The sequence below is a fragment of the Molossus molossus genome, unplaced genomic scaffold (assembly GCF_014108415.1).
Source record: "Molossus molossus isolate mMolMol1 unplaced genomic scaffold, mMolMol1.p scaffold_m16_p_2, whole genome shotgun sequence".
Lineage (NCBI taxonomy): Eukaryota > Metazoa > Chordata > Mammalia > Chiroptera > Molossidae > Molossus > Molossus molossus.
Window position 1 is genome coordinate 34,817,592 of NW_023425355.1, and position 27,927 is coordinate 34,845,518.

The 27,927-nt window shown below is 40.5% G+C and overlaps 1 protein-coding gene across 1 annotated transcript in view; it reads left to right on the forward strand.

The window, feature by feature from the left end:
- Positions 1–27,651, forward strand: part of PRPS1 (phosphoribosyl pyrophosphate synthetase 1) — a 31,755-nt gene extending 4,104 nt beyond the window's left edge. Inside the window, exons 2-7 of the mRNA XM_036271380.1 lie at positions 15,405–15,588; positions 17,486–17,584; positions 19,446–19,570; positions 22,377–22,550; positions 24,788–24,947; positions 26,528–27,651. Coding sequence (XP_036127273.1) covers positions 15,405–15,588; positions 17,486–17,584; positions 19,446–19,570; positions 22,377–22,550; positions 24,788–24,947; positions 26,528–26,620 — 835 coding nt within the window. The 3' untranslated portion in view covers positions 26,621–27,651. The remainder of the gene's footprint in view (positions 1–15,404; positions 15,589–17,485; positions 17,585–19,445; positions 19,571–22,376; positions 22,551–24,787; positions 24,948–26,527) is intronic.
- The last annotated feature ends 276 nt before the right edge of the window (positions 27,652–27,927 follow it).

A 27,927-nucleotide genomic window follows, 5' to 3' on the forward strand; every position in this document is an offset into this window, starting at 1 on the left:
CACTGAGACACACCAGCCGGGCAGCAGTGATAATTTTAATACTTTACCAGCTTTCAAGAAAGGACTTGAAGTGTGTTTCATGATAATCAACATACAAAAGTTAAGTAGATACATCAGCAGCCTTATAGAACCAAGGACGAAAGTAGTTATGCCAAGAATTTGGCATATACAGAAGTTTAGTATTGCTTTAACTAGATCCCTTGGCTTTCTGGAAGCCAAAGGTATAAAGACATATGCAATTGATTATGCAGTTTCTATTTTAACAAAACTCTTTAGATGTTTCCAGGCAAAAAAATTATAAGAATTTTATGGGTGGGATCCTTAAAGAATGATGCTGAGTAACATTATGGAAAATGTAAGCAGTGTTGTGGATATTTTTTATACTGACTCCAGTAGTTGAGGCATTTGTAAAGAGAGATAAGCCACCACAATATAAGCATGTTGTTTCCTGGTCTTGATAATAGGAAAGCTTTAAAATAGATCGTTAGACCATCCCTTATACATATTGTCTTGAATCAATTGGCAAACTGCTGTTCCCTAATTCCTAAGCAAACAACCTGACTCTGGCAAGTAACTGTGTGGAGCACAGATGTCTATGTACTTGACTAAAACAAGAGTCACAGGCTGCCAATACCAGATGTCAAGGACACAGTTGACTTCTTATGTGAAATCAATGTGCCTGATTTTTGTTCTCCCCAAGAGAAATGGAGATTTTGGCTGAGGAAGTGGTATGGGGGATTACTGGGTGGGATGAAAAATGTCCTGAGTTTTAAAGTTGGTCAAATACTTGAAGTACTTGGTTAGAACCCTAGAGTTGTGCATCATAAAACACAGAAGGGACTTTTAAAATCTGGAACCTCTCAAAGGGCATGTTTTTAATTTTAACATCTTTATACCAATATATTCAAGAACTAAAATTTTAACATGTAATCAATATAAAAATTGATATGTATTTTTCTTTTGTATATAATGTCTTCATAGTAAGGTGTGTATTTACTTATAGTAAATCTCAGTTCAGTTCCTTAGTCACACTAGTCACATTTCTTTTTTTTTTTTATCCTCACTCAAGGACATTTTTCCATTTTTTGTTCAGATAGAGTGGGAAGGAGAGAGAAGAACAGAGAGAGAGAGAGAAACATCAATGTGAAAGGGACATATCTAGTGGCTGCCTTCCATAGGACCCCAACCAGGGGCCGGGATGAATCGCAAATGAGGTACGTGCCCTTGACCAGAATCAAACCTGTGACTCATTGGTCCACGGGCCTATGCTCTAACTGCAGAGCTAAACCGGCCAGGGCTAGTCACATTTCTTGTTCTCAGTAACCACATGTTCATTTTGGACAGTACCATTCTAGGACCCCTACACTTTGGGAAACATGCATGTTGCTCTTCAAGAAAGCCCTCCCTGGCTCCCTCCTGCCCATCAATTTGAATTTTGAAGAATTTTTTCAGAAAGCATTTTTGGCATTTGGCATAGTTGGGACTGCTGACAAATCCAGTTGTTTCTTTAGGTTGATATTGGTGGTTAGTAGATGTCAACTCAGCTGGGTCTACAGAATTGCTGTATTGGTTATGTTGCTCAATATCACCATTTCAAAATCCCACCATAAAATTCTTTGTAGCTATCACATCCTGTTGGGCCCATCAGATTGTAGTTCAACCAAAAATTAAATATCAGCTGAGTATCTGTAAGTGGTATGAGCAGATTTGTCAAAACCTTTTAAAGAAACATGTTGGACCCACTTGCCTCTAGTATGAAGTGAGTTATTTTGTGAGGGATGATAAAAATCAGTCTTATGAATTTTCATAGTAAGCCTACAGAAGGTTCATATTCTGTCTAAAGTGAGTGGATCCAAGAGGCAGCCTTATTCTAAGGATTCTCATTCATTCATTCATTAAAACTGCATGTGAATTTACAATTCACACTCTACCTAGGACCTGGAATGCCCTTCTACAACTGGTTCATTGATCAAATCTCCAATCAAAATATCTTCCCTCTGCTCTGGCAAGCTAGTTCAGTTGGTTAGAGCATTGTCCCAATATTCATTCATTCATTCATTCATTCATTCATTTTTTTTGTCACTGTCTGGCTGGATATATTGATGAGCATTACAGATCTGGTCCCTGCCTTCATAGAACTTTCATTCAGGTGGAGGAGACAGGAAATAAAAATTGCATAAAAAATAAGGCAATGAGAAATTGTGATAAGTGTTCTAAAGAGAATAACCGGGGTGATGAGAGAATGACTAGGAGGGTCACTTTATTTATTGAATTTTATTATGGAACATTCCAAACATACAGAAGTAGAGAGAATAGTATAATGATCCTGTCCACCCTACACTTTATGTATCCATCACCCAGTTCAGTAGTTGGCAAGTGATGGTTAATATTGTTGCAGCTATTATTTCCCTTCCATACACACCCCGGCAACTGAATTATTTTGAAGCAAACCTAGATATTGTATCACCCATATATATTTTGGTAGCCACAATACCATTTTCTTGCCTAAAAGTATTAATAATTATCTCTTAAATTCAAATGACAAGCCAGTGTTCAAATTACTGTCTCATATATTTTTTTTTTTTTAGTTTACTCAATTGGTATTCAAATAAAGTTCATACAGTGCAATTGGTTGGTGTCTTTTATAATTTTTATTTATTGATTTTAGAAAGAGAGAGATAATGATTTGTTGTTCCATTTATTTATGTACTCATTGGTTGCTTCTTATATGTACCCTGACCAGGGGTCAAAGCCTTGACATATCAGGACAATGCTATAACTAGCCTGCCAGGGCAGAGGGAAGATATTTTGATTGGAGACCTGATCAATGAATGAAGCAGTTGTAGAAGAGCATTCCAGGTCGTAGGAAGAGTGTGAATTGTAAATTCACATGCAGTTTTAAGAAGTACAGTGATACCTCGGTTCTCGAACGCCTCGGATTTCGACCAAATCGGTATTCGACCAGGAGATTCGAGAAACTTTTGTCTTGGAATCCGAACAAATATTTGGAACTCGAACTTCCGAGATGAGCCGAGTTGAGCCGAATGGCGTTCATTCGGCCCAGCGCGCCTTGCTTGCGTCATCAGTGTGAGTGCAGAGAGAGAGTCACGCTTTGTGGAGAGAGTCACGCTTTGTGGAGAGAGTCACGCTTTACACTGAATTTAACCCTTAGACATACTGTACACTTTTATTTCTTGTTGAGACTTATGTTTTTCTACATATTATATACAAATTAGGCCAGTAAATAGGCATTTTCTGGGGCTTGGAACGAATTAATCCAGTTTCCATTATTTCCTATTGGGTTTCATTGCTTCGGTTCTCGAACAATTTGGTTCTCGACCGTCCTCCTGGAACGAATTATGTTCGAGAACCGAGGTATCACTGTAATGCAGAAAAATCCTGTGTAGTCATTACTCAGTTTCCCCAAAGTTCTGAAGCATAGTTTTTCCAAACTCGTTTTCTTGCAAAACTGTAGTATAATGCAACAACCGGGATATTGACATTGATGGAGTCAAGATACAAAACCATCCATCACTACAAGGATCCTTCCTATTGTTGTGTTGTAACCACACCCACCTTTCTTCTCCTCTTCCTCTATAGTTTTCCTTTTTACATTGCCATTCTCTGGTTTTTTATCTGGGTAACACTGGCCACGTAAAATGAGTTGGAAAATAATTCCCTCATCTGTTTTCTCGAAAAGATTGTGCAAAATTTGTGCTAATTCTTATTTAACTTTTCGGTAGAATTATTCAGTGAAGCTATTTTAGGTCAGTCTTCCTAGAGGTTTATCAATTTGATTGATTCCCCTTCCCCCAAGAACCAACTTTTTGTTTCATTGCTTTCGTGTGTTGTTTTACTGTTTTTGATTTCATTGATTTCTGTTCTTATGGTTATTTTTTCTTCCTTTTGCTTACTTTTGGTTTATATTGCCCATTTTCTAGTTTCTTTTTTCTTTTGTTAATCCTCACCCTAGGATATTTTTCCATTGACTCTTAGATAGAGTGGAAGGGAGAGAGAAAGAGAAAGAAACATCCACATGAGAGAGACACATCAATTGACTGCCTGCCGCACGACCCTGACCATTGCTGGGTATTGAATCTGCAACCTAGGTAGGTGCTTGTGACTGGGAATCGAACCTGAGACCCTTAGGTCTATGGGCTGATGCTCTAACTGCTGAGCCAAATTGGCCAGGGCTCTAGTTTCTTTTTAAAAAATTGATTTTAGAGAGAGAAAGGGGGAGAGATAGAGAGAATAAAAGAAGCAGAGAAACGTTGATGTGAGAGAGAAATATCAGTTGGTCGCTTCCCATATGTGCCCGACTAGGGATCAAACCCAAAACCCAGGTATGTGCCCTGAGTCAGACCCATCACCTTTTAGTGTACAGGATGATGTGCCAACTGACTGAACCACACACTGGCGGGGCCATTTTCTAGTTTCTTGATATAGGATCTTATATTATTGTTTTGAGCAAGTAAGGCACTTTTTTTTTTAATCTTCACCCAAGGACATTTTTTCCATTTTTTTTCAGATAGAGTGGGAGGGAGGGAGAGGAACAGAGAGAGAGAGAAACATCGACGTAAAAGGGACACATCGAGTGGTTGCCACCTGCACGACCCAACCAGGGCCAGGGACAAACTGTAACTGAGATACGTGCCCTTAGCGGGAACTGAACCCGGGTTTCTCTGGACCGCAGGCCAATGCTCTACAGCTGAGCCAAATCGGCCAGGGCTAAGGCACTTTTAATATAAGGATCCTTAGTATAAAATACTTCTCTTTTAAAATATTTTTTTATTTTTTAATTACAGTTGACATATGCAATATTATATTAGTTTCAGATGTACAGCATAGTGAATAAACTTTTATATAAGTTATGAAGTGATCACCCTGATAAGTCTAGTACCCATTTGACACCATATATAGTTATCACAGCATTATTGACTATATTCCCTATGCTGCATTTTATATCCCTGTGACTGTTTTCATAACTGGCAATGTTCACATCTTAATCTTTTTCCTTTGCACCCATCCCTCCAACCCCACTTCTGGCAGCCATCAAAATGTTCTCTGTATCTATGAGTTTCTGTTTACTCATTTATATTGTTCTTTAGATTCCCACATATAAGTGATAACAATATTTTATTCTTTTTTTTTTAAAGCTGAATACTATTCTGTTGTATAGATGTACCACTTCTTTTTTTTTCTTTGCTTCAAGATTTATATTTTTACATTTTATTTTATTTTATTTCATTTTATTTTTATCCTCACCCGAGGACATTTTTCCATTTTTTTGTTCAGATAGAGTGGGAGGGAGAGAGAGGGAGAGAGAAAGAGAGAAACATCGACGTGAAAAGAACGCATTGAGTGGTTGCCACCTGCCCAACCCAACCAGGGCAGGCAACAAACTGCAACCAAAGTACATGCCCTTAGTGGGAACCGAACCCTGGTCTCTCTAGACCACAGGCCGACACTCTAACCGCGGAGCTAAACTGGCCAGGGCTACATTTTATTTTAAATTGCAGTTTACGTTTAGTATTATTTTGCATTAGTTTGAAGTTGTACCACTTCTTCTCTATCCCTTTGTCTATCGATGGACACTTAGATTGCTTCCATATCTTGACTATTATAAATACTGCTGCAATGAACATAGAGATGCATATGTCTTTTCAGATTAATGTTTTGAGTTTCTTTGGCTAAATACCTAGAAGTGGAATTCCTTCTTTGTCTCTTGTTTTAGTCTTTTTATTTATTTATTTTTCTTTATTGATTTAGAGAGAAAGGGAGAGGGAGAGAGAGATAGAAGCACCAATGAGAGAGAACATTGATTGGCGGCCTCCTGCATGTCCCCAACTGGGGATTCGGCCCATGACCTCTTAGTGCATGGGTTGACGCTCAACCACTGAGCCACGCCAGCTGGGCTAGTGTATTTAGTCTGATAAAAGTGTTGTTATCCCAGCTTTTTTGTTTGTTATCATTTACATGAAATATTTTTTTTCCAAAATCCCTTTGCTTTCAGGCTGAGTGTGTCTTTCAATCTGAAGTAGTTTTCTTGTAGGCAATATGTGTATAGGTCTTTCTTTCTTTCTTTCTTTCTTTCTTTCTTTCTTTCTTTCTTTCTTTCTTTTACTTTTTTTTCTTTATTGATTTTAGAGAGAGAGAGGAAGGGAGAGGGAGAGAGAGATAGAAACATCGATAAGAGAGAACATCAATTGGCTGCCTCCTGCATGCCTCCCACTGGGGATTTGGCCCACAACCCGGGCATGTGCTGTGACTGGGAATCGAACCAGGGGCCTCCTGGTGCATAGGTCGATTTCTCAAACACCGAGCCACACTGGCCAGGCTGGATCTTGTTTTCTTAACCATTTAGACACCCTATGCCTTTTTTTTTTTTATCCTACCTGAGGAAATTTTTGCATTTATCTTCAGATAGAACAGGAGGGAGAGAGGGAGGAAGAGAGAGAGAAACATTGATGTGAGAGAGACACATTGAGTGGTTGCCACCCACATGACCCCGGTTCCCAACTGGGGCCGGGGACAAACTGCAACCAAGGTACCCGAACCCTGGGAACCGAACACTCTGGTCTGCGGGCCGATGCTCTAACCACTGAGCAAACAGGCCAGGGCGATACCCTATGCCTTTTGATTAGAACATTTAACCCATTTATATTTAAAGTAATAACTGACAGCTATATAATTATTGCCATTTTATTTATATTTTTAATCATTTTTTAGTCTTCATAAAGAAATCCCTTTAACATTTCTTATAGTACTGGTTTGGTGGTGATTAACTCCTTTAGCATTTTCTTGTCTGGGAAGCTCTTCTTCTGTCCTTCCCTCAAGATGATTCTAACTTTGCTTGGTAGAATAATCTTGGTTATAAGTTCTGGCTTTTCATCGCTTTGAATATTTTGGGCCAATCCCTTCTTGCGTGCAAAGTTTCTATTGAGAAAGCAGCTGACAGTCTCATGGCAGTTCTCTTGCTGCTTTAAAGATTCTCTCTTGCCCTGGCCAGTTTGGCTCAGCGGTAAGAGCGTCAGCCTGCGATCCAGAGAGACCCGGGTTTGGTTCCCGCTAAGGGCACGTACTTCGGTTGCAGTTTGTCCCCGGCCCTGGTTGGTCGTGCGGGTGGCAGCCACTCGATGTGTCCCTTCACGTCGATGTTTCTCTCTCTCCCTTCCTCTCTCTCCCTCCCATTCTATCTGTACAAAAAAAAAAAAAAAAAGATTCTCTCTTGGCCCTGGCTGGTTTGGCTCAGCGGTTAGAGTATTGGCCTGCACACCAGAGACACCTGGGTTTGGTTTCCACTAAGGGCACATACCTCAGTTGCAGTTTGTTCCTGGCCCCAGTTGGGGTCGTATGGGTAGCAACCAGTCGATGTGTCTCTCTCACATTGATGTTTCTCTCTCTCTCTCTTCCTCCCCCTCTCCCTCCCACTCTATCTGAAGATCAATGCAAAAAAATGTCCTCAGGTGAGGATAAAAGAAAAAAAAAAGATTGTCTCTTGGCCCTGTCTGCATCCTCCTGATACACCAAGGTTGCAGGTTCAGCCTCCAATTAGGGCACATACAAGAAGCAGTCAGTGAATGCACAGATAAGTAGAACAACAAATTGATGTTTCTTTTCCCCTTCCTCTCTCTCTCTAGAAATCAATTTAAAAAAAAAAAAAAGATTCTTCCTTTGTCTTTAACATTTGGCATTTTAATTATGATATGTCTTGGTGTGGGCCTCTTTGGGTTCATCTTGTTTGGGATTCTGCACTTCCTGGACTTGTATATGTCCTTTGCCATGTTACAGAAATTTTCCCTTATTTCCTTAAATAGGTTTTCAATTCCTTGCACTCTCTCTTTTCCTTTGGTACCCTTATGATACAAATATTAGTACACTTGATGTCCTGAGGCTCCTTAAACTATTCTCATTTTTTGGAATACCTTTTCTTTTTGCTGTTCTGATTGGGTGTTTTCTGCTACCTGGTCTTCCAAATTGCTGAATTGGTCCATTGCTTCATCTAATCTGCTTAGTCTCACTAATACTATATTTTTCATTTCAGTTATTGTATTCTTTATTTCTGACTTTTAAAAATGTTTTCTGAAAAATTACAACTAAACTACAGAACAACCATCATTCAAAACCGCCTGAAATCAAGCAGAATGGAAGTCCTACAACAAAATTAAATAAGAAGCCACATCAAGACTGGTAGGACGGGCAGAGGCGCAGATGGGCTGGTCCCATACCCACATGTGGCTGATAAAAATCAAGAGGGATACCTTAGCTGCAAAGGTCCTCCCTGAGGAGCAAGGTGTCCCCATCCCACACCAAGCCACCAGCTCAGGGTCCCAGTGCCAGGAAGAGAAGTCCCCATCACTTCTTGCTGTAAAAACCAGTGGGAACTGAGGCTGAGGCTGCTGGAGCCCCAGGCAGCCAGCTCCTCTTAAAGGGCCCGTGCACGAACTTACTCAGACTTCCCCATTTGAGCTTCAGCTTGGGGGAGGCAGCTCAAAAGGCACCAGAGACATGCGGAGAAGAACTGAGTTGTTTGGCATTGGGACAAAAACTGGAGAGGCAGCTTTCTCCTGGACAGACGTGCTGGCAGAGGCCATTGCTCCTTTGGTGAGCCGTTCCCTTACAAGACCAGCAAATGAGTGCCATATTTCTGGCTCCAGCATCCTGGCTCACACTGTTTGCCCTGCCCTGGTGATTCCCTGAGGCCCTGTCCCACCCAATTTTCAGGTTCACTCAATCTGTTCTCAGTGGCTTTACCATAGGAATGGCCTGTCTTGGCTCCCATTTCAGATTTTCTTAACTGCTCTCAAAAAAACAGCATCTGGTCTCTGAGCCCCATCTCTCTCTCCCCCATACCTCTCACTAAGTGGCCCCAGGCCCAGCACTAGGAGCAACCAGCCTTGGATCACAACTTGGCTTCACCTGGGCATCTCCAAGCTCAGCACAAGAAGCAGCCATCTGCAGACAGCTTCGTAGCTTATGCCTGGTGGCCCCAGGTAGAACACAGGCAGTGGCTGACCTTGCCCCAGAGCCAGGACAGCCAGTGGACAGTGTCAGACCACAGCAAAGCACCACCACCCAACCACCTCCACAAGTGACACTCAATGAGTGGAGTTAGTGGGTACCAGAACCTTGCTGAAGTAGGTCTTGCTCTGTATGGTGGGCCCCTGCACAGCTGATCATCCAAGGTAGAGGTCGGTGGATAGTGGGCACAGCCAGTCCTTGTAACTGATCAGCCTGATTAAAACCCTCCAATTGACATGCCAACAGCAATCAAGACTCAATTACAATAGAAAAGTGTAAAGTCCACACCGAGGCATGCACCTCGAGGGCCCTGCTGGATGACCAGGGAAGCTGTGCCACTGGACCCTACAGGATACCTACTATAATAGGATACCCTAGGAAGCCCAGGAGACATAGCAACTGTACCTAATACATAGAAACAAACACAGGGAGGCAGCCAAAATGAGGAGATGAAACATGTCCCAAAGGAAAGAACAGAATAAATCGCCAGGTAAAGAACTAAATGAAATGAAGATAAGCAGTCTAACAGATGCAGAGTTCAAAACACTTTATAAGGATGCTCAGTGAACTTAGTGAGGGCCTCAAGAGCATAAAAAAGGACCAGTCAGAAATGAAGGATGCACAGTCAGAAATGAAGGAGGCACTGAAATCATCAGAGAGATGCAAATTAAAACAACAATGAGGTATCACCTCACACCTGTCACAATGGCCGCCATCAACAAATCATCCAACAACAAGTGTTGGCGAGGGTGTGGAGAAATGGGGGCTCTAGTACACTGCTGGAGGGAATGCAGACTGGTGCAGCCACTATGGAAAACAATATGGCGTTACCTCAAAAAATTAAAAATTGAACTTCCATTTGACCCAGTGATCCCACTTCTGGGGATATACCCTAAGAAGCCTGAAACACCAATCAGAAAGAATATATGTACCCCCATGTTTGTAGCAGCACTATTTACAATAGCTAAGATCTGGAAACAGCCCAAATGTCCATCAGTAGACGAATGGATAAAAAAGCAGTGGTACATAAACACAATGGAGTACTATTCAGCTGTGAGAAAGATATCTTATCCTTTGAGACGACATGGAGGGACCTGGAAAGTATCATCCTAAGCAAAACAAGCCAAACAGAGAAAGACAAGTATCATATAATCTCACTTATTTGTGGAATATAATGAACATAACAGTCTGAGGAATAGGGTAGTCGCAGAGACGTGTAAGTGGGGTACAGACTGACAATCCCCAGAAGAGGGGGTGGCGGGGGAGAGATAAACCACAGAACTTATATGCGTGTGTGCATGAACAATGGACATGAACAACAAAGCTGGGGAGAGGGTGGGGAGGGAGGGGGAAGGGAGGGGGAAGGGGGAATCAGTGGGGTATAAAGGAGAAACATCTGTAACAAAAATAAATTAATTAATTAAATAAAAAAAATTTAAAAAAAGAATAATTTACAGAGATTCAATAGTAGAGTAGGTGAAGCCAAGAAGCAAACCATCAATTTGGAATATAAGCAAAAAACACCCAATCAGAACAGCAAAAAAGAAAGAAATATCCCCCAAAATAAGGACAGTGTAAGAAGCCTCTGGGACACTTCAAGTGTACCAACATTCGCATCATGGGGGTGCCAGAAGAAAAAGAGAGCAATAAACTGAAAACCTATTTGAAACAATACTGACAGAAACGTCCCTAACTTGTGAAGGAAACAGACATACAAGTCCAGGAAGCACAGAGAATCCCAAACAAGAAGAACCCAAAAAGGCCCACACCAAGACACATCATAATCAAAATGCAAAAGGTTCAAGACAAAGAGAGAATCTTAAAAGCAGCAAGAGAATAGTAATTAGTTATCTACAAGGGAGCTCCCATAAGACTGTCAGCTGATTTCTCAAAAGAACCTTTGCAGGCCAGAAGGGAGTGGCAAGAATTATTCAGAGTGATGAAAAGTGAGAACCTACAACCAAGATTATTCTGCAAAGCGATCATTTAGAATTGATGGGCGTATAAAGAGTTTCCCAGACAAGAAAAAGCTAAAGGAGTTCATTGCCACCAAACAAAATGTTGAAGGGTCTTGAAGAAAAAGATTAAAAAATATGAACAATAAGATGGCAATAAATACATGCCTATTGACAATTGAATCTACAAACAAAATGAACAAGCAGAACAGAAACAGACGCACAGATACAGAGAACATTTTGTTGGCTGCCAGATGGGAGGGGGGGTTGGGGGAATGAGTGAAAATGATGAAGGGATTAAGAAGTACAAATTGGTTGTTAGACTGACAAACCTCAGAGGGAAGGGGTGGGTGGGAAGAAATAAATCAAAGAACTTATATGCATGTGTGTGTGTGTGTGTGTGTGTGTGTGTGTGTGTGTGTGTATAGTATATATATTTCTCTAATATATATATATATAACCAATGGACACAGACAACAGTGTGGGGACAGGCAGGCAGGCAGGAGGGGGGCAGGAGCGGGAAGGAGGGGGTCAGTAGTGGAAAAAGGAGGAACATCTGCGATACATTCAACAATAAAAATAAATTAAAAAAAAAACATAATTCAACTCATTTAAAAATGTTTTCTGTCTCCATTTTTTTAAAGATGTTTTCATTGATGTTTTAGAGACAGGGAGGAAGGGAGAGAATTAGAAACATCAAGGTGAGAGAGAAGCATTGATCAGCGGCCCCCTGCACATCCCCCACTGGGGATCCAGCTGGCAACTCGTGCATATCACTGACCAGGAATTGGGAATTGAACCAGGACCTCTTAGTCCATGGGACGACACTCAGTCTATTGAACCACACCAGCCGGGTTCTATCTCCATTTTTTAAAAATTATTTATTTACTTTTAGAGGGGGAGAGGGGGGGAGATATCAATTTATTGTTCCACTTATGCATTCATTGGTTGATTTTTTTAAAAGAAAGAATTGAAGTTATTTTATGATATTATTTTTGTTGTTGTTAATCCTCACCTGAGGATATTTTTTCCATTGATTTTTAGGTAGAATGGAAGGAAGGCAAGGAGAGAGAGAGAGAAACATCGATATGAGAGAGACACATCAATTGGTTGCCTCCCACACAATCCTGACCAGGGCTGGGGATTGAACCTGCAACCCAGGTATGTGCCCTTGACCGGGAATTGAACCTATGAGCCTTCTGTCTACTGAGCCAAACCGGCCAGGGCTCATTGGTTGATTCCTGTATGTGCCCTGACTGGGGGTCAAAACCACAACCTTGGTGTATCGGGACAATGCTCTAACCAACCGAGCTACCCTGCTAGGGCCTCTATCTCCATTTTTATGTTTTCTATCTCTTTGTTGAAGTTATCACTAAGGTCATCCATTCTTCCCCTAAGTTCATTGCACACCCTCATAACCAGTGTTTTGGACTCTGCATCTGGTAGATTGCTTATCTCCAGTTCACTTAGTTCTTTTCCTGTACTTTTCTTTTGTTTTGTTTTTTCATTTGGGACATGTTTCTTTGTCTCCTCATTTTGGCTGCCTCCTGTATTTGTTTCTATGTATTAGGTATAGGTACTACATTTCCTGGTATTGATAGAGTAGACTAATATAGTAGATGTCCTGTGGGGCCCAGTGGTGCAGCTTCCCTGGTCACCTGAGCTGGGTGTTGAAGGTGTGTCGTCCCTTGTGGTGTGGGTTGGGTGCCCTCCTGTTGTAGTTGAGCCTTGATTGCTATTGGCAAGTCAGTGGGAAGGATTGACCATCAGGCTGTTTTGCTGTGGGCAATGACTATGATTATAGTGGAGGTGCTGTTGGGCAGAATTCACTGTAGTAGGGCACTCAGATGCCTGCCAAGTCTGCTCTTTGGGTGTGTTGTTGGTGGAGGTTAGGTGGTACTCTGGTGAGGTCTGAAGCTTGCCACTGGGTGTGTTGGTTCTGAGGCCTATTGGAGAGGGGTTCTGGTGCAGGCCAAGGTCAGCCACTGCCAATGCCCTTCGCTTGGCCACTTGGTATGAGCTACAAAGTGATCTTCATATGGTGGCTACTTGTGCTGGGTTTGGAAGTGCTTGGAAGAGGCTAAGCTATGAACTGAGCCCAGATGCTGCTCCTTTGGCATTTGTGAATCTTTGAGAGATTTTTGAAATGTCCACAGTACCGTTTGTATAGAAAAGCCCTTGGAAGTAGCTTGGGTGGGCCTGCAAATTGGGTGGGACAGAGTCTCCGGGGGATCGCCAGGGCAGGGTGAACCTTGTCAGCTAGGTTGATAGAGACTCAGACCTGGCACCTACCTGTGCCTACAGGCTGGGTGTGGAGAGAGATCAGTGAAGGAACAATGGCTTTTGCCAATACAGTGATACCTCGGTTCTCGAACATAATTCGTTCCAGGAGGACGGTCGAGAACCAAATTGTTCGAGAACCGAAGCAATGAAACCCAATAGGAAATAATGGAAACTGGATTAATTCGTTCCAAGCCCCAGAAAATGCCTATTTACTGGCCTAATTTGTATATAATATGTAGAAAAACATAAGTCTCAACAAGAAATAAAAGTGTACAGTATGTCTAAGGGTTAAATTCAGTGTAAAGCGTGACTCTCTCCACAAAGCGTGACTCTCTCCACAAAGCGTGACTCTCTCTCTGCACTCACACTGATGATGCAAGCAAGGCACGCTGGGCCGAATGAACGCCATTCGGCTCAACTCGGCTCATCTCGGAAGTTCGAGTTCCAAATATTTGTTCGGATTCCAAGACAAAAGTTTCTTGAATCTCCTGGTCGAATACCGATTTGGTCGAAAGTCAAGGCGTTCGAGAACCTGTCTGGGAGAAATATTCCCCTCCAAGCCCTCACGGTGAAGTCCAAGATAGTTCATTTCCTCTCTGTTAGTCCCTAGTGCTCTTCTAGCTCCTGCCCTAGTGCTGGAGCTCAGAGCTAGTAAGTCCATCAGCAAGTAAATTCATGTGCAGGCCCTTTAAGAGGCCCCCTGGAACTCAGATAGCCCTTAGTCTCACATGAACAAATCCCCTTAGACACAATGCCTGCTGGATTTTACAATCAGAAATTGTGAGGACTTCTCTTCCCAGCACTTCTCTTCCTGTGCTGGGGAGACTTGTGTGGGCCTGGGACCCCTTGCTCCTGCTCCTCCAGTCCATTCAGTGTTTTGTCTCTGCCCCTCTTATCGATCTCCTTGTAGCTTCTTCTGTATATCCTTAGTTATAGGAGTTCTGTTCAGCTAGGCTTCAGGAGGTTCTCAATGGTCATTGTTTTATAGCTTAGTTGTAATTTTGTTGTGGTCGTAGGAGGAGGCTAAAATAATTCTTGAATTTAGTGCTTGAAGAGAAACCCTTGGATATCTCCAGGTACCCAAAACTAATGTGTTTTCCTCTTTGTTCTGGCTACCAGGAATCTCAACGTCCCTTTTCTAATTTCTTTCTGGTTTAATTTTTTTACCACTTGCTTTTATTTTTCTGGCTTTATTATATAAACTAACCCCTTTCTTTTTAAAAGGAGGATCCTTTCCATTGTTACTTTGATTGGAAAGAAGTAAACATTAAATAATAACTATTGCCTATATTAGCTTCTCTGGCAAAGGAATCATCTCCTGTTGAAGTTTTTCTCTTGATCGATAGGTGTACAAATGTGCCCCCATAAACACTCACATAGAGGATTAATAGGGGAAATGGTGTTTTGAGTTGTTTCTGAGGTTGTTTTTTAATCCCAAGTGATTATTGTTAAGGATCCAAGTATAGATATTAATTTTTTCATTTTATGGTAAACGATAGCCCTACTTTATAATTATAGTAACTTCCTGTAGAATTCTTAAAACAAAACTTACTAATTGGCCCTGAGTACAGTTAGCATAGAATGAGGGTAAAGATTGAATGTGTTTTATTCTCAGTGTATCCCTGGCACCTAGCATAGTGACTGACAATAGAACATTTAATATTTATTGAATGAACTGACTTAATGGTAGATGTGGCACTGTCTTCTGTAGAAAGCATCTTTATAGAATACTAGTGATTTACTCCTTCTATAATCTTTCTACTTTTGTTACATATGGATTGTGATAGTCACCGATGCTGTATCAAATTTGCATTCACATGTCTTATACCTGAAATGAGATACAGGCTGCCTACTGAAATTACTTTTCAATTACTTGTGAGTACTTTAGCCAATCTTTTTCATTTCATGTACCATATAAAAATAGGTAATATCTGTATAGTGCATGGAGTAAACGGAGGCAGTAAACTGCTTCTGGAACAAGAGCCCCTCCAGGGGATCCCCTGAAGTCGGAGGCAATCATTGTTCACATGTAGCTGTAAACCATTCATAGCATACTAGTAGAAAGCTATGCTTTTTAGATCTTACTGTCTGTAGAAATATAATGCTTTAAGATCTATTATTTTTGTTGTCCTTTCCTGTTTGTAGCGTTGAAATTGGTGAAAGTGTCCGTGGAGAGGATGTCTACATCGTTCAGAGTGGCTGTGGTGAAATTAACGACAATCTAATGGAACTTTTGATCATGATTAATGCCTGTAAGATTGCTTCAGCCAGCCGTGTTACTGCAGTCATCCCATGCTTCCCTTATGCCCGGCAGGATAAGAAGGATAAGGTAGGAGCAGAATCTTTTTTATTAAGAAAATGTTTTTATCAGGGGAATCATGACCACTTGCCCAAAGTTACAAAAATATTCCTTAATTTTCAGATATATATTAAGAGGGTACTTAAAATTTTTTTTTCCTTTATTGATTTTAGAGAGAAGTGAGAGGGAGAGATGGAAACATTGATGAGAGAGAACATTGATTGGTCGCCTTCTGCATGCCCCCCACTGGGGATTGGGCCCACAACCTGGGCATGTGTCCTGGCTGGGAATCGAACTGGCGACCTCTGGGTGCATGGGTCAGTGCTCAACCACTGAGCCACACCGGCTGGACTTTAGAGGGTATTTTTAAAATCACATTCTCTTAGGCATTACCTGATATTTAAAACAGTTGATATGTGACTGGTTTGTATAAAGCAACACATTTGTAGTCTGTATATTTTGTTCCAGTCATCATATGCAACTTTCAGTTAGCTCACTGCTATTATTTAATTGTATCAGTAAGAGTAAGCACCAGCTTCCATTGAGTTGTATATTATCTAAACTGTGGTAGATCCTCTGGGATCCTCGTGGGGTTATAGTTGTGACCTTTTCATAAAACTGGAAGTCCGTTACATGAATACTTGGTCTCATTACACACAAACACACACACACACACATGCACACAGATGCACACATACACACCTCTAGCCTTATTTATCTGGTATATTAGAGGATAAGGTATATACATAAAACTTTGCAGGTCTATTTTGTCTATTGTAATCAGTGCCCAAAATTTACATACAGCACATGGGAGAAGGCCATATATGCACCCCTATGTTCATAGCAGCACTATTTACAATAGCTAAGATCTGGAAACAGCCCAAGTGTCCATCAGTACACGAATGGATAAAAAAGCTGTGGTACATATACACAATGGAGTACTATGCAGCTGTAAGAAAGAAAGATCTTTTATCCTTTGATACGACATGGAGGGACCTGGAAAGTATTATCCTAAGTGAAACAAGTCAAGCAGAGAAAGACAGATATCACATGATCTCACTTATTTGTGGAATATAATAAATGTAACAGTCTGAGGAATAGGGTAGACCCAGAGACGTGAAAGTAGAGTACAGACTGACAACCCTTAGAAGAGAGGTTGGTGGGGGGGAGGGAAGAGATAAACCACAGAACTTATATGCATGTATGCATAACCAGTGGACAAGGACAACATAGCTGGGGATGGGTTGCAGGGATTGGGAGGAGGGTGTCAATGGGTAAAAAAGGGAGAAACATCTGTAACAAAAATAAATTAAAAAAATAAAATGTAGCAGAGAAACTAAAAAAAAAAAAAAGGCCCAATATTTTTATTCTAATACAGTAGAGTGCTTCTACAGAGTATAGAGTAAAGGGCATGGTCTTGGCCATTTTACATTGCAGCAGGTGTGTTTGCCTGTTATTAGAGGGTTTGAAATTGCTGGAAGGTTGACCTTCAGATGAGTAAGGGTGTGGTGTAATTTAAAAAATAAACTATAGGATGACATGTTAGGTGTTATACAGGTTTAAGTATATATATGTTAAGTAATTTTAATAAAATTGTTTAGAAAAAGATTAAGTCTACCTAACTTAAATTGAGCGTTGGAAACACTTGAATAGGCTGGAAATCTGTACATTAAATTAAGGAAATGAAAAGTAGGAAGGTATTTTCTTTCATTTAATATGTATCCTGAGTTAGAAAAGTGATGTTCCACTTAATTGTGCTAGCTGGTGATCTACTCAAAGTCAGTAACCATGTCATTTTCTTTTAATTTTCTGGTAGCAAATGCCTTAAACATACTAGGTACACAATAAATAAATGCTTCTTGTGCAAATGAATTGTTTCTCAAATTGGCTCTTTCTTCTTTTTCTTTTCTTTTGCCCCTCTATATAGAGTCGGGCTCCAATCTCAGCCAAGCTTGTTGCAAATATGCTCTCCGTAGCAGGTGCAGATCATATTATCACCATGGACCTTCATGCTTCTCAAATTCAGGTACCAGGGGAAGCTAAACATTACCTTAGAGGTTTTAGGGGTTATAAGGTGAGGAGAAGACTGATAATGCTGAAGACTGCAGAGAAGCAAAATACTGCCCAAGTACAGCTCAAATAAACTAGAGACTGACAAAATTTTAAATATCCTCACATTGAGATTATTTCATGGTGTTAGTCATTTGGGGTGATTGGAAAGGGAAGCAGTCATGTATTCTGGGAAGAATATAGGCTTTGGGATCAGACCTAGTTCAAATACTGACTCTGAATCTTATTAGCTTTGTAACGTCGGGCAGGTTATTTAATTTCCCTGAATATGCACTGCTTTGTTATTGTGAGTATTAAGATATTAAATTCATAGTGTAATGCCTGGATTGTGATAGGAACCAAATAAATGGGAGTTGTTATTGCCATCATTAAATTTATTTATCTATTTACCTATTTATTTTTATTGATTTTAGAGAGAAATATCGACTTGTTGTTCTACTTATTTATGCATTCATTGGTTAATTCTTGTATGTGCCCTGAGTGGGGATCAAACTCACAACCTTGGCGTATCAGGACAATGCTCTAATCAACTGAGCTACTGGCCAGGGCTTCATTATTAAATTTAGAGCCACAGAACCCTGCCTGGCCTGTGTGGCTTAGTTGGCTGAGCATCACCCCATACACCAAAAGGTTGCCAGTTTGATTTCTGGTCAGGGCACATGCTTGGTTTGTGGGCTCGATCCTGAGTAGGGGGCGTGTAGGAGGCAGCCGATCCGTGTTTCTCTCTCTCATCAAACGTTCTCTGTTTCCCTCTCCTTTTCTCTCCCTCTAAAATCAATATAAAAATTTAACTTTTTGAATAAATATAGAGCCATAGATATTGGAACCTACTTTCTAGCATAACTTCAGAGTGCGGGGAGCAGAATACTACCTTATATCTATACTTTTTTTTTTTTTTTATCCTCACCTGAGGACATTTTTTTGTTTTTTGTTCAGAGAGAGTGGGAGGGAGAGAGAGAGAGAGAGAGAGAAACATCAACGTGAAAGGGACGCATAGAGTGGTTGTCACCCGCACAACCCAACCAGGGCCGGGAAAAACTGCAACCGAGGTCCATGCCCTTAGCGGGAACCGAACCCAGGTCTCTCTGAACCACAGGCCGACGCTCTAACCGCTGAGCCTAACTGGCCATGGCTAGCTTATATCTATACTTTTCATGAGACTTTCAAATCATTGTCATTAGAGGCTTATGGCAATCTAGTGAAGTACATAGGACAGGTGATTATACCCATTTTATAGAAGAGGAGCAAATTAGTTGAGAAACACAACTAATTTGTAGCAATTATTATTAGAACACAGATCTGGCTTCTAGTTACTCTCTGTGACAATTTATTATATATACTTTCCACTGAGTTTATATATTATAACATTTCTAAATGGTTTACCAGTTAGCTTTTGCTCTTTACCATAAAACAGTAAGTCTTTATTATCTCATGAGTATGCACAATTAGCTGGGTAGTTGTGGTCCCAGCTGAACTTGGCTATTTTTCTCAAGGGCTTACCTATGTGTATGGTCAGTTGTGGTTTATCTGAGGGCTGACTTTGCCCATCGTGGCTTGATTCTCTTGCATAGCTTGGATTTGAAGAGGCCGTTTTTACAGTCTCCCACATTGGGCATACCTTCTAATTAGTCTGAATGTTGCAGTAAGTTATTCTTGGGGCAAGTCACTATTCTCTTTGTGTTAATCATTTGTAAATAAAAGAGAAGGGCACAACTTAGACTCACACAATGTTACATGTCAAGTTTATGCAAGTAAAATAAATAAATAAATGGAAGAGAAGGAAAATAAAGCAAAACTGACCCAGCTCCTTCCTACAGGGCTTTTTTGATATCCCTGTGGACAATTTGTATGCAGAGCCAGCTGTCCTGAAGTGGATAAAGGAGAATATCTCTGAGTGGAGGAACTGCACTATTGTTTCACCTGATGCTGGGGGAGCTAAGAGGTATGATTGAAATTCATATTATTCTCAATGTACTGGGAAAATCTTTTAGACAGTTGTCAGAAAGTGGTGTTTTCCTATCCAAGTGACTTTTTTTAAGTACTTCAGAATGGATGTACAGATAGCTGGGATATAGGCTGGATATAGTTTTATTCCTCTTCCTGGCCTGAGTCACTGCCTGAAAGACAAGGCAGTAACAGAGGAGCTCTAAATCTGGTATTGCAGCCCTGGCTGTAGCCCATTAATAACTTGGCAATCAGGGCTAGCAACACTGCTAAAAGCCTATCCTATCAGAAAGGGGAGGAAATTTGGTTTTCTAATGAGTGGTATCTGCTGTCAAGCCACATGATAATAGTGGACTAGGAACCTTTTATATACTTCTTAATGTTGTTGTTGGTTAGATTATTTTTATCCTTTGGATTAAAGTATTAAGCAGGAAGGAAAATAAAGCATGGTAATTTGATTTAAACCCAAGATCTTAACATTTTAAACAAACTGTCAGGGATTGCCATTTGTAGTATTTTATAGCTCACATGGTGCCGACTAAGAGCTTTTGATTTCCTTAGTGGGTCACTCATTAGTAATGCATTCAAAAGTGTGACACATGCTCTTCTTGTTGTGGAAATAGAATAAAGAGCTACAAAACACAGATGATTAGGAAAAACTAATTCAGATCTCTCTAAGAGCCATACAAATCTTCATTGACTTTCTCTGCAAGCTCTCTCTTTCAGTAACTTCAACAGCACTGATAAGCTGAGAACTTGAGTTCTGTTATTTTGCCAGAAGTATAGCTTTACCAGGCTCATGTAATAGCCAGTTACTATCTGTAATACTAGAGACAGAACCTAAAAAACATCCTCCTAATGGTAGTTGTCATACTTGTTTTGTGCATTATTTTTACATCTTGCCATAGGACTTAGAAAATAGTCACATTTGAAATAAATAATCAAGCAGGATTTTCTTTCCAAAGTAGGGTACAGAAAAACTGCCTTTAGTAGATGATTTGTTGCTACGTGTTATTTGGGGGGGGGGTGTAATTTCTTATAGTGATGGAATATATTGAAAGTGAGTGTCTATCACTTCTGTGTTGGTAGGATATTTGGAGTAGGGAGATATCCCTGTGTAGTTAGGACATTGTACATAGTTCTCCCCTCAAGGGCATAGGGATTGACTTTTTCTAGCCCTTTATGCTTTATTAATCACTGAGTTCCTTGGCTATTTTGTATGGACAATTTGAGATGCTTGAACTAATTAATCATGCATTTGCCTTGGATAGGTAATCATTCTAAGCAGATTGGTTAGTCCTGATGTTATGTGCCCATGCAGTAGTAGTAAAGTTAACACATGGTGTGATTCATTTAGATCAGGGTACAAATGTTGCCTAGCTTGTGGTTCAAACCTTGTGTGTTCTCTGTTATATACTTACAAGTTCTCCCACATCTAGCACAAACTCAGATATGTGACCATAGTCACCAGGGAAACAGAATGTAATGTTCTGGTTGGACCAGTACATTAAAAAAAAAAAGCCTCTAAAGCACAGGCCTTATCACACACGATAAGGATGGCACAGTGGAGCTTGGATGCACATGCCACTGGGGCAACACACTGTCATTTACTCTGAATGGACTTCTCTTTGAGTGAATGATATGGTGCTGTGTCACCAGACAGATTTGTCTTCTATCCCACTTTTTAGTCTGTCTGGCATTATCTTAAAAATAATTCTATTTTGATTTGGAGATACTTTGGCTGTATGGCAAGATGCCCAGTTTGCCTGGTTAATTAATATATAACTTTCTTCCTAGCAGTCATTATAGAACTCTCAAGCTTGGTGTCCAGGTACAGTTAACATTGATAGTTCATGGATCACTGAGGGGAATATTATGAGGGCATGAGCACTGGAACAGGCTGAGTACTGCTATCCTCCAGCCTGGTTCAGATTCACTTCTCACCACATCCACATGTCAAGTTGGGACAGTCTGCACTCTGGAAACTCATTAAATGAACGTGCCTTAGCATTATACTACTTCCTGGAATTAGTTGGGGTGTTGTCTATCCCTTACTGTAACCCAGAATGAATTCATTTAAGTTTGACTGATATATTTATACAAATTATTTATTTATTTTAATTTTTCAAATTTATTTAATTAATTTATGTATTTTTTGTTAATCCTCACCCGAGCATATTTTTCCCATTGATTTCTAGAGAGACTGGAAGGAAGGGAGGCAGGAAGAGAGAGAGAGAAAAATATCAATGTCACAGAGAGATGTCAATTAGTTGCCTCCTGCACGACCCCGACCGGGGCCAGGGATCAAACCTGCAACCCAGGTTGTGCCCTTAACAGAAATCAAACCTGAAACCCTTTGGTCCGCAGGCAGATGCTCTAACCCACTGAGCAAAACTAGCCAGGGCACATTTATAAACTATTCTCAGGATATGGAGGCATTAGTTGATAAAACCTAGTTTGTGATGTTAATAAATTAGTTACTTTCTGCCAGCCTGGAACTATTTGGTTTCAAGGAGTATTCCCCCCGAGAAAACAAGCCCATTCTTTAGTCCATTTATTTATTTATTTATTTTAAATTTTTATTTGTTGAATTCAGAGAGAAAGAGAAACATCAATTTGTTGTTCCACTTATTTATGCTTTCATTGGTTGAATCTTGTATGTGTCCTGACTGGGAATTGCACCCATAACATTAGTGTATTGGATGACACTCTAACCATCTGAGCTGCCCGACCAGGGATAGTCCATTTATTGTTGTCTTAGGAGCCACACAATAGGTTTTAATTGCAAGTACCTTGTTTTGCAGAGTTACCTCCATTGCAGACCGGTTGAATGTTGACTTTGCCTTGATTCACAAAGAACGGAAGAAAGCCAATGAAGTGGACCGCATGGTGCTGGTAGGAGACGTGAAGGATCGGGTAGCCATTCTAGTGGATGACATGGCTGACACTTGTGGCACCATCTGCCATGCAGCTGACAAGTGAGTGCTGAGCGGTGGGGCCGGTGGATAGAAGTAAAAAGCTGACTGCAATCTTAATGTCTTAATCCTGCTGATTCTTTGTGGAACTGAATAAAGGGGTGATAACTAACTTTGGGAGGTTTTTATCACCCTCGGCTTGAATTTCAATATGTATAAACGGATGAATACCCTTCCCCCCACCCCAGATTTCTTAATTTTTTTTTTCTTTTTATTGTGCCAAATTATATATAACATAAACTTGGCATTTTAAACCATTTACGTGTACAATTCAATGGTATTAGCTACATTTACAGTGTTGTGCAACTATCACCACTACATTTCCAAAATTTTGCCACTGCTCTGAATACTTTTTTTTTTTAAGTGAGTTAAGATAGAAATTCATAGGCCTGAGTAGGCATATTTAAATTTTACTTGAGCCAGAAACCCTGGTCTCACTACCAATACCTCTCTCCTTTTTTTTTTTTTTTAAGTGTTACCTCTTGATTGTTCATTTTAGCTGCTACTACCTTGGTTCATATTACTTTTCATCTCTTTCCTGTTCTAAATTGCCTTCCCTCTGTTCTCCCTGTTACCAGTCACCAGTCTCTTAGTTCCTCCGTCCATCTTTCACATTGCCTTTCCACTTGCTAATCCTCCTAAAACTAGGCTAGGTCTCATTAGTCCTCACCTTTGAAACCTTAAGTGGCTCTCCATTGCTTATAGTCCAAGCTACTATGGATAGCATTGTCTCTCATAACTTTATTTTTAACCTCTGAGTGTGTCTTGCACAGGAACTGGCCTATAATGGGTGCTAAAAACATATTTGTGTACTCACTGAGTCCTGATTTGGATCCTGGGGAGGATATATTCATAAACTTCCTTTTGTTTCTTTGCATTAGTAAAGTAATGCTAATTGCTATAATAGATCAACTCCCTGAAATGTTGGTGGCTTAACATGATAAAGTTTCTTTCTCATTCATGGCATATTCCAATGTGAGTATTCCTTTCAGTCATGTGGCACTGTATTTAACATGTGCCTTCCAAGGTTACCTTGAAAGATGCTTTTATTTTGGCCAGCCAGAAAGGAAAAAGAGCATGGAAGATCGATTACCCACAGAAGATTTTTATAAGCTCAGCTAAGAAGTGGTATGCATTTTAGATGCCCACATTTTGATAGCCAGAATTAAGTCACACAGTCATACCTAACTATGCAAGTGAGGCTGGGAAATGTAGTCCAGCTTTGTGCCCAGGAAGAAGAGGTGATGGATTTTGTTGAGTGTAGCGGTCTACATGGTCCTTTTATAAGAATCCAGACCTATTCAGGTAAGTTCTTAGTCCAGTTCTCTCTCCTTTTTCTTTTTTATTGATATTTAGAGAGAGGAAGGAAGGGAAGGGGATGGGGGAGAGAAAGAAACATTGACCAAACATTGCCTCCTGCACCTGCCCAGACTGGGGACTGAACCCAGAACCTAAAAGTATGTGCCCTGACTAGGAATCAAACCCCCCACCTTTTGGTGCATGGGGCGATGCTCCAACCAAGTGAGCCACACTGGCCAGGGCCAGTTCTGTCTCCTTGATATGGACTGAATTGTGGCTCCCTATAATTTGATGCATTGAAATCCTAACCCCTGGTGTGATGGCATTTGGAGATGGGACCTTTGGGAGGTATTTAGGTTTAGATCAGTGGTTCTCAACTTGTGGGCCGAAATTGCTTTGGGGGTCGAACGACCCTTTCACAGGGATCGCCTAAGACCGTCGGAAAACACATATTTCTGATGGCGATTCATAAATAGCAAAATTACAGTTATGAAGTAGCAACGAAAATAATTTTATGGTTGGGGGTCACCACAACATGAGGAACTGTACTAAAGGGTCACAGCATTAGGAAGGTTGAGAACCACTGGTTTAGATGAACTCATTAGGGTGGGGTCTTTATGATGGGATTGGATCAGTGCCCATATAAGAAGAGACCAGAAAGCTTGCTCCTCCCTTCTCCCCCAAGCATGTGGAGGTCAAAGAGGTCATGTGAACACATAGCAAGATGGCAGCCACCAATAAGCTAAGAGAACAAGCCTTGGAAGAAAAAAATAAAAAGGAGAAGAGGACTTGGAATAAAACCTGCCTTGCTGCTACCTTGAACTATGAGAAATAAAATTCTATTTATGCCACCCAGGCAGACTAATAATACACTTCTTCCTAACTCAGGTTCTACAGTGCCAAGTAAGATTAATAAAAATCAACTCTGCCTTTTCCTGTAGACTTCTTTCAGCTGGAGCCACCAGAGTTTATGCTATCTTGACTCATGGAATCTTTTCTGGCCCGGCCATTTCTCGCATTAACAATGCATGTTTTGAAGCAGTTGTGGTCACCAATACCATACCTCAGGAGGATAAGATGAAGCATTGCTCCAAAATACAGGTGAGAATGAGATTCTTGCAAAACAAAACTCCACTGAGTATTCAGGAGGTGGTTATATGTATAAATTGAGTTACTGGAATATTTTCTCCTTTTCTTTTAAGGGTTTAGTCTGTCATCAGGATCTATGATCAAAAAGTATAACATGTTTAAAAACTCAGATCACTGGACCTGAGAATCTTTGGAGGATAGAGCCTAGGAGTCTGCATTTTAACAGGTTCTCCCAGTGATCATTATGCTCACTCAAGTTTACAAATCTATGTTGTAGGAGTGGGGAACGTCTGGCCCACGGGCCATATAAGGCCCACAAAATCAATAGCAGTTAACATCACATGCCTCACCAAATTAGCCTGACCAAATATAGCAGGCTAATGTTTTAAGTTGATAATTTTCTATGGCCTGCAAATGATGTTATAAATATCCAAATGACCCTTGGCAGAAAAAAGGTTCCCACCCCTGTTAGTATGTGTGTGTGTCACTCTTAACTATTGGCCCCTTCAGACATAATTTGAATCTTTCGAACTGATGGTATATTCCTTAGAACTCCAATGTTTCTCAAAATTGCTCTGGAATCAAACTAAGTTAATTACCTTGTGTTCTTGTTAAAATGAGGATTCTTTGCTCTATCCAAGACATACAAAACCAGAGGTCCTGGGACCACTACTTTAAAGTAGTTCCTGAATTATTAGTCACTCAAGTTCGAATGCTGTTTCATTAAAAGAGAAGGCCTTTGCTTCATTAAAAATGTACACAATCCCAGCCTGTGTGGCTCAGTGAATTGAGAATGGTCCCATGAACTGAAAGATCCCGGTTCGATTCCAAGTCAGGGCACATGCCCAGGTTGCAGGCTTGATCCCCAGGAGGGGGCATGCAGGAGGCAGCCGATCAATATTTCTCTCACATTGATGTTTCTATCTCTATCCATTCCTTTTTCTCTAAAAAATCGATAAAAATATATTTTTAAAAATAAACACATGGGCTTTTAAAAAATGTACACAGTAATACATTAGCTTCCTGAAATGTGTAGAATTGGAAGGTTGATGTTATTCTTAAAAGGTTTTTATTCATCTTAAATATGCATTCCTAAAACAATTTTAAATGCCAGCCTACCACCATCTTGGTAAGTCTGAGTCAGAAAATTTTCACCTTTAGTATTTTAACTCTATCCTACGTGGTTGTATTAAAAATGTTATTGCCCGGCCTGAGTGGCTCAGTTGATTGAGCGTCATCCCATGCACTGAAAAATTGCTGGTTCTATCCCTAGTTGGGCCATGTTATGGAAGGCAACCAACTAAATCTCTCTCTTTCTCTCTCCCTCTCTCCCCGTTTTTCCTTCTCCTTCTTCTCCTTCGCCTTCCTCCTCTTCCCTTCCTCTCTCTAAGCATGTCCTGGGGTGAGGATTAAAAAAAAAATGTTATGAAGAATAGCTGGGTACAGGCTCACAAGGGGAAGCAGCACAGTGTAGTAATCTTAGATCTTAAAGAGGAAGGACTCTCTTTAGGCTGCTCATCATTGTCTGCATATTGGCCAGTCATCTCTGTCTATATGATACTTCTTACTTGGTGTTTTTCATGTCTTTCTAGGTGATCGACATCTCCATGATCCTTGCAGAAGCCATCAGGAGAACTCACAATGGGGAGTCTGTTTCCTACCTGTTCAGCCATGTCCCTTTATAATAGAATAACTTCTGAGGCTTTTAAAAAATAAAGTGAACCCCTTCCCTTCTTTGCCCTTGGTTCGATGAAAAATTCAGCAGAAGCCCCAGCTTGCTCCAGTAGCTTTCTGCATCCCATGCCAGGTATATTAACTTTTCTCCAAAATTAGGGAAAGACAGACTGAGACTAACTACTAGGATTTCCTACCTGCATTATCTCATTCTGGCTTCTTTGATTTTGTGGGCCTTGCAGCTTTAACTATAGCTCAGCTTCTGCAAGATTTCAGACTTTGAAGGGTATTGTGTGGGGGTGTTTGTGTTTGGGGAAGCTCAGACTACTTTTCATATGAATGCTTCTGGGATTCCTAGGTTCAGAACTACTAGCAACAGAGCCAACCCCAAAATAAATATAAAAAGAAAAAGAACAAAGCTAACCCAAGCACCCTCCCACCCCCATAATATGTGACAAGTTCTCTAAAGTCTATACTAAATTACAACAAGAGCCCTAGGCAGCCCAGAATCCAGCTCTGATTGCTGATTCCCTGTAAGGCAGGCAGCATTCAGGTGGTGGCCTGAGAGAAGGCAGCACACAATGCAGCAGATTCTTCTTGGGAGGAAAAAAGCCTGACCCTTCACCCTCTGCTAGGGAACTGTCGCCTAGTCTCTTTTGTACCTGTTCCTTTTCCATTTGGTTTGACCTTCAACTACCTTGAACTTTTCCTGGCCAAATACCTTCTTGGGCACAAATGGACATTGTACCATAGTCTCTTGGAAAGCAAATCTCACTTTTTGCTGTGTGTTCTTTAACATTTACATGAGATTATTTTGCTGTAGCTTAATCTTCCTTAGCCCACTACCACCGTGGTAGAAGGTTCTAGGTGGTGTTGTAGTGCCTTTTGATTAATTTAAATATTTAATTTTCATTCTGTTTCCTTGGATCCCTTTGGCCTCTCAAATGACCTGAGGTTTCTGTTAAAAAGATTGATGTTACTAGCTCTTGTAGAGGAAACTAATAAAGTATCTGTGTGTGATCGTGGGTCTATATCATATCTGTACTACTCTCTCTGTCAAAGGTTTGGTTTAGGTGTCTTGATATCCAATGACAATTCTTGTTCTTTGTTTTCAAACTATTAGCTGCACTGTTGAGCCAATAGAAGACATTGGCAGCAATTTTATTAAACTATAAGACTTTAAGATGTCTGGGGTTTGCTTAGAACTATATATCTATAGTAATTATATGCCTTATACCTCAATTATAGGATGTTTAATGCCTGCTGGATCTCTGGTTCTTATTCCTGGGGGTAGGAGTTAGGTATTTTCTTATCGGAA